This window comes from Aplysia californica, unplaced genomic scaffold (assembly GCF_000002075.1).
Source record: "Aplysia californica isolate F4 #8 unplaced genomic scaffold, AplCal3.0 scaffold01577, whole genome shotgun sequence".
NCBI lineage: Eukaryota > Metazoa > Mollusca > Gastropoda > Aplysiida > Aplysiidae > Aplysia > Aplysia californica.
The window spans coordinates 92,173-102,775 of NW_004798847.1; the positions used below are offsets into that span (position 1 = coordinate 92,173).

Sequence of the window (10,603 nt, forward strand, 5' to 3'; positions counted from 1 at the left end):
TGCCGATTATCAGTGTGTTATAGAGGAAGGACTTCTGGTTCTAATGACCTAGAGAGAGAAAGAGAGAGAGAGAGAGAGAGAAGAGAGAGAGGAGAGAAGAGAAGAGAGAGAGGGGAAAGAAAGGGGAAGAGAAAGAGGAAGAGAGAGAGAAAGAGAGAGAGAGAGAGAGAGAGAGAGAGAGAGAGAGAGAGAGAGAGAGAGAGAGAGAGAGAGAGAGAGAGAGAGAGAGAGAGAGAAAGAGGGGGGGATTAGGGGTTATGGGGTGACAACATCTTTGCCCCTTACTTTCAAAATATTTTTATTCTTTCACGAAGGGTTTGGCGATGATTTGTATTTTCCGCTAGACTGGAAAAAAACACGCCCAAAGTGAGCTTTTTCTATGAGCGCTGACTCTCTCTCTCTCTCTTTCTCCCTCTCTTTCTCTCTCTCTCTCCCCTCTCTCGTCCTGTCTCTTTCTCCTGTGTGCGTGAGTGCGTGCATGCGTGCGTGAGTGCGTGCATGCGCGCGTGTTTGTGTGCGTACAATATATGTTTATCGATAATTTGTTTCACTTATATTATATGAATGTACGAATAAGAAAATATGAATGTACGAATAAGAAAACAACTCTTAATGAAATTGAAATATACCTATTTCGGGAATTGAAATATACCTATTTCGGGTCGGACTGCCAAGCGCGCGCGAGTGTGCGTGCGTGTGTGTGTGTGGGTGGGTGCATGCGTGTGTGTGGGTTTCTCGTCGCTGGCAAACGGCTGGGGCTGCTCCTCAAACGGCTGGGGCTGCTCCTCTCCAGACATGATACTGCGAAAGAGAAGGGGAAAAATGGACCTGACCAAACTGTTACGGTTACCAGGTCAGAGGGCTTGGAAACGTTATTTAAAATTAATACCTACAGAATGACACTGACGCAGTCGGTTTAAACATGAGGGACGGAATGGGGATGTCACTCCACACCAAAACTATTTTTGCCCGTGCTGTAGCCTGTCCGATGAAAAGACACGCTTTTCTTATGGATGACTTGAGACAGACGGCACCGATTGTTAATGTTATCGAGCTACCGTTCCCGGTCTTGTATCAGTTTGTCCCATTTACATATCAATATCCGTAAGAAAATAATTCCGCAATACTCATATCGAGCAATATTCTGGCCTCTCTAAGAAAAGTGCCCTTCCACACCAATCTGTAACGTTGAAAAAAGTTTTGCTCGAAAAGACAAAACGGGGTTGTCAATCGTTTAGAGGGCACTCTTCGGGAGAAGTGGTCCCGGCCTAATTCCGTAGAAATAACACTTGCAATCGGAAACAAAAACGGAAGCCGATTAAAAAAGCTGGCTTGAGTTTCCAGGGTGAAAAGGCCATTGATGAAAAAAAAAATAATGTGGGAAATATTCTAAACTCGAAGTAAGGAAAAAAAATTACCGAAGACAGCTTTTTTACTCGACTTCTGTTTTTGTTTCTGACTACAAGTCTTAGTGTTATTTCTATGGTGTTAAGCCGGGACCACTTCCCTCGAAGAGTGCCGTTTAGAGAATCTAGGTTAAAGTAAAGTGGATCGAAAGTTATTCGACAAAAAATCTAGGCTTATGCTTTAGTGTCGGACGAGCTGCGAAGAATTTCCCAAACTGAAATGACGGTTCGAGGTCTCCACTTTTTAATTCAAGAATCGCTCGCGTTTCTTACTCATGGAATACTGACTTCAAAGTAGTAAAGACATAAATTTACAAATTACAGTTTTATTGATCCCACAAGGGTATTACTGTTGAGTCTAAACTCACTTGATTCTAGATCTAGATCTAGATCTAGGCCTACTCACTTAGTCACCCGAGCCCCCAACTTTTAATTAGTTAAAACCGTTCGGCTCACCGTGTGACATTTCCAATCAAACACTAAACAACCCTAGATCTAGCATTAAGCATTGCCATTATAGTCATTTGTTAGAGAATGCCATTCTAAGTCGGTAATGATAATAATAGTAATAGGAAGCTTACTTGGTTGACTAAGCGTTCGGCTCACCGTGTGATATACAATCAAACTCTTTTCTAAACAACCCTAGATCTAGCTCTACAAAGTGCCCAGCTGAGATAGATGTAACATTGCCATTAGATCTAGAATCTAGTCATTAATTAGTGAATGCCAATACTCGGTAATAGAGGAAGCTTAAATTTGTTTTACTAAATTAGTATTAGTATTAGGGTAAGGCTCACTGTGTGCTATTCCCCTCAAACTTCAAACAAACTTAGACTTAGCTCTACAAAGGCCAGTACACTGCATGCAGTTCCAGTGGACATTAATTAGTTATAATAAGTTAGGGACCAAGAAGAACTAAGAAGGAGAGGCAAGCCTAGGCCTAGGTCTAGATTCTAGGTCTAGATCTGGTCTCTCTCTCTCGGGAGACTCTCTGAGTCTTGTTTGGTTCTACACGATACAACGTAACAACATCTAGAGTCTAGATCTAGATCTATACTAGCCTACACTGCCCAGCTTTCAGCTACAATAAACCACCACAGCCATCTGATCATTACCTTAGGTTCTGAATTCAGATCAACAAGGCACAGACAACACGTTCGCAACTGTATGCAGTTTCGCTTTCGAATCAGAGACAACGCGGCTTCCGCTTGGCAAATGTTTATGTTTTTTCTATTTCTGAGCACAAACGAGGGGTGGTGTGCAATCTACCAAAGAAAACCGATGGAAGTCGTGACTGACCGCAAAAGACCAAGCGAGTTAAATTATGAGAGAGAGAGAGAGAGAGAGAGAGAGAGAGAGAGAGAGAGAGAGAGAGAGAAAGAGAGAGAGAAAGAGGGTGGGTTGGAGGGGAAAGAGGGGGGGATTAGGGGTTATGGGGTGACAACATCTTTGCCCCTTACTTTCAAAATATTTTTATTCTTTCACGAAGGGTTTGGCGATGATTTGTATTTTCCGCTAGACTGGAAAAAAACACGCCCAAAGTGAGCTTTTTCTATGAGCGCAGACCTACGGGACACACCGGGAATTGCTGCTGACTCTCTCTCTCTCTCTTTCTCCCTCTCTTTCTCTCTCTCTCTCTCTCCCCTCTCTCGTCCTGTCTCTTTCTCCTGAGTGTGTGCGTGAGTGCGTGCATGCGCGCGTGTTTGTGTGCGTACAATATATGTATATGGCTGTCGCATTGGTCTTTTATCGATAATTTGTTTCACTTATATTATATGAATGTACGAATAAGAAAACAACTCAAACCCGACTTTCGACTGGAAATGTTTTAATGAAATTGAAATATACCTATTTCGGGTCGGACTGCCAAGCGCGCGCGAGTGTGCGTGCGTGTGTGTGTGTGGGTGGGTGCGTGCGTGTGTGTGGGTTTGAGGATGCGTGAGAACTCACCGTCTCCTCGTCGCTGGCAAACGGCTGGGGCTGCTCCTCTCCAGACATGATACTGCGTCCGCGAAGATTCCGAGATCGGGGGAAAGAGAAGGGGAAAAATGGACCTGACCAAAACTGTTACGGTTACCAGGTCAGAGGGCTTGGAAACGTTATTTAAAATTAATACCAACAGAATGACACTGACGCAGTCGGTTTAAACATGAGGGACGGAATGGGGATGTCACTCCACACCAAAACTATTTTTGCCCGTGCTGTAGCCTGTCCGATGAAAAGACACGCTTTTCTTATGGATGACTTGAGACAGACGGCACCGATTGTTAATGTTATCGAGCTACCGTTCCCGGTCTTGTATCAGTTTGTCCCATTTACATATCAATATCCGTAAGAAAATAATTCCGCAATACTCATATCGAGCAATATTCTGGCCTCTCTAAGAAAAGTGCCCTTCCACACCAATCTGTAACGTTGAAAAAAGTTTTGCTCGAAAAGACAAAACGGGGTTGTCAATCGTTTAGAGGGCACTCTTCGGGAGAAGTGGTCCCGGCCTAATTCCGTAGAAATAACACTTGCAATCGGAAACAAAAACGGAAGCCGATTAAAAAAGCTGGCTTGAGTTTCCAGGGTGAAAAGGCCATTGATGAAAAAAAAAATAATGTGGGAAATATTCTAAACTCGAAGTAAGGAAAAAAAATTACCGAAGACAGCTTTTTTACTCGACTTCTGTTTTTGTTTCTGACTACAAGTCTTAGTGTTATTTCTATGGTGTTAAGCCGGGACCACTTCCCTCGAAGAGTGCCGTTTAGAGAATCTAGGTTAAAGTAAAGTGGATCGAAAGTTATTCGACAAAAAATCTAGGCTTATGCTTTAGTGTCGGACATGCTGCGAAAAATTTCCCAAACTGAAATGACGGTTCGAGGTCTCCACTTTTTAATTCAAGAATCGCTCGCGTTTCTTACTCATGGAATACTGACTTCAAAGTAGTAAAGACATAAATTTACAAATTACAGTTTTATTGATCCCACAAGGGTATTACTGTTGAGTCTAAACTCACTAGATTCTAGATCTAGATCTAGATCTAGATCTAGATCTAGGCCTACTCACTTAGTCACCCGAGCCCCCAACTTTTAATTAGTTAAAACCGTTCGGCTCACCGTGTGACATTTCCAATCAAACACTAAACAACCCTAGATCTAGCATTAAGCATTGCCATTATAGTCATTTGTTAGAGAATGCCATTCTAAGTCGGTAATGATAATAATAGTAATAGGAAGCTTACTTGGTTGACTAAGCGTTCGGCTCACCGTGTGATACAATCAAACTCTTTTCTAAACAACCCTAGATTTAGCTCTACAAAGTGCCCAGCTGAGATAGATGTAACATTGCCATTAGATCTAGAATCTAGTCATTAATTAGTGAATGCCAATACTCGGTAATAGAGGAAGCTTAAATTTGTTTTACTAAATTAGTATTAGTATTAGGGTAAGGCTCACTGTGTGCTATTCCCCTCAAACTTCAAACAAACTTAGACTTAGCTCTACAAAGGCCAGTACACTGCATGCAGTTCCAGTGGACATTAATTAGTTATAATAAGTTAGGGACCAAGAAGAACTAAGAAGGAGAGGCAAGCCTAGGCCTAGGTCTAGATTCTAGGTCTAGATCTGGTCTCTCTCTCTCGGGAGACTCTCTGAGTCTTGTTTGGTTCTACACGATACAACGTAACAACATCTAGAGTCTAGATCTAGATCTATACTAGCCTACACTGCCCAGCTTTAAGCTACAATAAACCACCACAGACATCTGATCATTACCTTAGGTTCTGAATTCAGATCAACAAGGCACAGACAACACGTTCGCACTGTATGCAGTTTCGCTTTCGAATCAGAGACAACGCGGCTTCCGCTTGGCAAATGTTTATGTTTTTTCTATTTCTGAGCACAAACGAGGGGTGGTGTGCAATCTACCAAAGAAAACCGATGGAAGTCGTGACTGACCGCAAAAGACCAAGCGAGTTAAATTATGAGAGAGAGAGAGAGAGAGAGAGAGAGAGAGAGAGAGAGATGGAGAGAGAGGGAGAGAGAGAGAGGGAGAGAGAGAGAGAGAGAGAGAGAGAGAGAGAGAGAGAGAGAGAGAGAGAGAAGAGAGATACAGAGAGAGAAAGAAAGAGTGAGAGAGAAAAAAGGGGAGAGGAAAAGGAGAGAGAGAGAGAGAGAGAGAGAGAGGGAGGGGGAGAGAGTGAGGGGGTGGGGATTAAGGAGGTATGAAAAGACAACGACTTAATATGCCTCTCACTTTCAAACGATGTTGGTGACTGAAACAAATTACGCACAAAGTGCGCCTTTTTCTATGAGCGCAGAACTCCGGGACACACCGAAGATTTAGATCTAGACTAAGAACTAAGAAGGAGGGGCAAGCCTAGGCTTAGTCCGAGGTCTAGATCCAGATCTAGATGTAGTCTCTCTCCTTCAGGAGACTCTGTAAGTCTTGTTTGGTTCTACGCCATACAATATCTAGAGAGACAGAGAAAGGGATAGACAGACAAAGATATAGAGTTGGGGGGGGGGGGGGTATGGGGAGACTTAATGTGCATCTCACTTTCAAACGATGTTGGCGACTGAAACAAAATACGCACACAGTGCGCCTTTATCTATGAGCGCAGACCTCCGGGACACACCGGGAAGCGCCGATTTTTACACCTCGTCTTTTTCTATGTTCTTTTTCGTGCACCAACATGTTTGTCTGTTTGTAGATCTACTCTCTTCTTCTTCTTCTTCTTCTTCTTCTTCTTCTTCTTCTTCTTCTTCTTCTTCACCACGACCCTCACTTTTTCTCATCTCTCATTTGTAAAAAGCTTGTCCACGTGGCTACTAGTATCGATTACTCAATGTACATTACTACTCTAACTTTTTTAGCTCCCCCTTAAAATTTTGAGAGTTTAGAATTCAAAGTCCCCCATTTAGGATAAGAAACATGAGTTTTAGAGGACAGAGCCCCGTGCAGTGGTGTAAGATTTTTGTATTGTGAGATATGACATACGATTCTGAAATAGTTGGGTTTCGATATTTGACGATTTCGATACTATACAATTAAACGTCATTTTTAACAAAATTTATTTCTTTAAGATGCATGCTGACTTTCAGTATGTTATAGAGGAAGGTCTACTGGTTGTAACGACACCAAAATCATCTTTGTTGCAATTATTTTACCCCCATAGTGAAATGCACAGGTACATATGGATTATTCGCCTAGATCTAGATTTAGATCTAGCACTACTAGCTAGTGAATACCATTACTCGGTAATAGGAAGCTTACTTGTTGTACTAAATTAGTATTAGTATTAGGGTTAGGCTCAAAATGTGCTGTTCCAATCAAATACTAAAAAACCCTAGATCTAGATCTACAAAGGCCAGTCCTATCCCTGTACACTGCATGCAGTGTCCAGCTAACACAGCGGTTCTAGTTAGTCATTAGTAAGTTATAAAAAATTAGGGAATGCCTTTCTAGATCTAGATCTAGACTAAGAACTAGAAGGAGAGGCAAGTCTAGGCCTAGGCCTAAGTCTAAATATCTAGATCCAGATCTAGTCTCTCTCCTTTAGGAGACTCGGTGAGTCTTGTTAGGTTCTATACGATACAATATCTAGATCTAGAGCTATATTAAACTGACCAGAATTCACCTATGATAAAATGTCACAGCTATCTAATCATTACCTTATGTTCTGAATGAAGATCAAGGGCCAGATCTACAACACGTTCCCCAGAAAAATCCAGTTTCGATTTAGCAAAAAAAACGAGAGTGGGAGAGCGAGAGAGAGAGAGAGAGAGAGAGAGAGAGAGAGAGAGAGAGAGAGAGAGAGGGAGAGAGAGAGAGAGAGAAAGAGAGAGAGAGAGAAAGAGAGAGAGAGAGACAGAGAGAGCGAGAGAGAAGGAGAGAGGGGGGGGCAGAAGAGAGAGAGAGAGAGAGAAAGAGAGGCGGAAGAAGAGAAAGAGAGGATGAGAGCAAAATTGAGAGAGAAAGAGAGTGAGAGAGAAGAGAGAGAGAGAGAAAGAGTGAGAGAGAAGAAATGTGAGATGGAAATTGAGAGAGAGGGAGAGAGAGAGGGAGAGAGAGAGAGAGAGAGAGAGAGAGAGAGAGAGAGAGAGAGAGAGAGAGCCCTTTGTCTTTTATCTAGAATTTGTCACACCAGTGTACCTATAAGTCTCCAGTCCGACTATCATAAGGAAATATTCTATTCCCTGGTTTCACCAAAAGAAGCTGATTTCTTTTTCTATGTCGAGGGAGACTGAAAACTGTGTGTGTGTGTGTGTGTGTGTGTGTGTGTGTGTGTTTATGTGAGAAGAGAGAGAGAATAAGAATAAGAGAGAGAGAGAGAGAGAGAGAGAGAGAGATATTGAGAGAGAGAGAGAAAACAGCTGTGGCCCAACTCTCGTCCGGAAATGTTATGCCCCCATCTTTTTCAAAACTTTTTGTTTCATCCTACCGTGGCTTGCAAAAGACAGAGTTCGATTCCTGTGTGGGTAGGGGTATTTTTTGTTTATCGAGTAGGGGGCCTACGACCGCCTGTCAGCTGGAACGCCGTCACAGGCAAAACAGCACATTATGTAATTCGTGTCCAAGTGTCCATCATCTGTTTTTACACAACAGGTGCACCGTAACCGCCCAGGCCCGGCTAATTATCCAAACTGATTGTAGTGATTTAACAGACAGGGAAGACTGATTGGAAAACATAAAAAAACAAGACAGACAGGAAAGACTGAATTGAAAACATAGAGGATAGGACAGACAGGGAAGACTGATTTTTAAAACATAGAGTACATGACAAACGGGAGGACTGATTTGAAAACAAAGAGAACAAACACATTTTGCTACCGATTTGAACTTTTATTTCCATACTGCCGGTTTTCTCATAGTTTACAACACATTGCCAAAGCAGTGCGGCGGCCGCCGGGATGTACATTTCACATGTTCTATGCTCTGCGTAGTACCGTGTTGGCCGCTCGGTTCCAACCAGAAAGTGGGCCGTTGCCCGAACCATCGTTTTCCCGGCCACCCTTCTGGTTTGAACAGAGCGTTACACCCTTGCGCCACGGTGAGGCCCGGTACTTCCGACTTCCGCAAGGGGGGGGAATGGGGAGGGGAAGTCTGTGAGCTGTGGAAGACAAAACAAATAAGCGATAACAAAAACGTTCCCTACAATTTGGTCCCGTACCCGATACCTGCTGACGCCGTTAAAGAACTTGCTATTTTCCCATAACCGGTGACGTGGGCCAGTTCCAGTTCCCCGCGGACACCTGTCACCCCACATAATTTTATCACCCCCTGCACTTCCCCCAACCCCCACCCCCCCAACAGCCGAAACTGACATCTTACGTAATGAGGGGTCAGGGGTCAGTTCCCCACTAACCCCTAACCCCTCAGAAAGAGTTCCCCAAACTGGTTGAAAGATGGAAACAGCTCATGCCCCCAAAAAGCTGTTACCTATTACACTTGCATCAAAACGGATTCTTTAAAATACAGTGATTACTCAAAAGTGCAGCTTAGCGAAAAAATGATCTACACCCCCCTCCCCCTCGCTTCTCTTCAAACTTCATCAACTTTTTTACTTCACACCTTACCCCCAACCCCCTCACACTCACAAAGGTACTGCTGCCTCAGTCTCAAGCTAGGAACAGACCACGCATGAGACACACGGACAAACTGGACTGGCCACAGATACGGAAGCAGGAAGCTGAAGGGACTATTAAATCCTACGGAGACTGGCCCGCTCTTTAACGTCAAAAGCATCAACTGAGGCGTCTTATCAAGCTAAATAAGAACAAAGACACAAACTACACACACATGCATCAACTAGTCTCATTTCCCATATTGGAATACTTTGTCGTTCCCTTAGAAGCCAGGCTCAGGGCCACGTCGAGGAAACTCTTCGGGAAGAGAGAAAAAACAATGCACAGAGGGGAAAAAAAAAAGGAAATTTAGAAAAATGTCTTCTGAAATAAAACTTATTATTGTAAAAAATGATAATTTTACAGACATGCCAAAGCATTAAAAAATTTATTCATTCATTCCTTAAACTAAAAATTATAAAAAGTAGGTTATAAAAATAACAACAACAGCAACAATAATAATCATCATCATAATCATCATATATTTTACAGACATGTCAAAGAAAAAAAAAAAAAATTATATAAATAATATATTTTTAAAAGAATTTAAAAACAATTTTTAAAAACTAAGAATTTTACTGAGATGTCAAACTCGCCTCCTAAAAAGATTTTTTTACACATAAATAAAAAAAAAAAAAATACTAGTAATGATAATAATAATAATATCAATTTTACACACATATAAACTCAATCAACTAAAACAAACAGACTTCACCACCCCACTCCCCCACCTACCTGCTCCGTTGTTTCTCCTGTCGGTAAAGAGTTCTATAATTAACTCTCAAACAACCCGCTGTCATCTTCCACCTCGTCGTCCGTATCCACCAACAACACTCTGTAAATTTGGTCCAAGTCTACCTCGTCCTCAGCCCGCTCCCCAAAATCACTATCGTCGCTAGAAAAAAATTTCTCATCCTCCTCAAAATCCCCACTATCCTCCTCAAAATCCCCACTATCCTCCTCAAAATCCCCACTATCCTCCTCCCCGTCCCCGGAATCCCCCTCAAAACTCACCATCTCCTCGTCACTAGAAATAGGCTCTGGCTCCTCTATGATTATGGGCAAGATATGCCTGGCTCCGTCTGGTGCCCGCGAAGACTCCGAGTTCTGGGGAAAGAGAAAGGGAAAAACGGACCTGACCCAAATTGTTCCGGTTACGAAGTCAGAGGGCTCGGAAACACTATTTAGAAATACCCACAGAGCGAGAATGACACAATGACACGGTTGTTTTAAAAATGAGCCACCCAGCGAAAGTGTCGGTCCGCACCAAAAATATTTTTGAACATGCTACAGCTAGTCCGACAAAGGGACGGCTTTTTTAAAGATGACTTTTAACTGACGACACCGATTTCTAGCGAGCTACCGCATTTGGTCTTTTATCAATTTGTCCCATTTACATCAGTATACCGTGTAAAAAAAAAGATCGGGCAAAATTCTCACCAGGAAATGTTATATCACCATATTTCTCAAAAGTTGCTTTAATGTTTAGTGGTTGTGTGGGTGTGTGGGTGTGGTTGTGTGTGTGTGTCTGGGTTGGTGTGTGTGTGTGTGTGTGTGTGTGTGTGTGTGTGTGTGTGTGTGTGTGTG

The 10,603-nt window shown here is 42.6% G+C and overlaps 1 protein-coding gene across 8 annotated transcripts in view; it reads right to left on the minus strand.

Moving 5' to 3' along the window:
• The window catches only part of LOC101858239, a 75,832-nt gene that overhangs the window by 18,836 nt on the left and 46,393 nt on the right, over positions 1 to 10,603 (minus strand). For 7 of the 8 annotated variants that reach the window (XM_035973633.1, XM_035973635.1, XM_035973634.1 and 4 more), the window contains one exon: positions 3,357 to 3,408. The exons of the other annotated variant lie outside the window; for it this stretch is intronic. In XM_035973633.1, the coding sequence (XP_035829526.1) occupies positions 3,357 to 3,408 (52 nt within the window). The remainder of the gene's footprint in view (positions 1 to 3,356; positions 3,409 to 10,603) is intronic. 8 annotated transcript variants of the gene reach the window in all.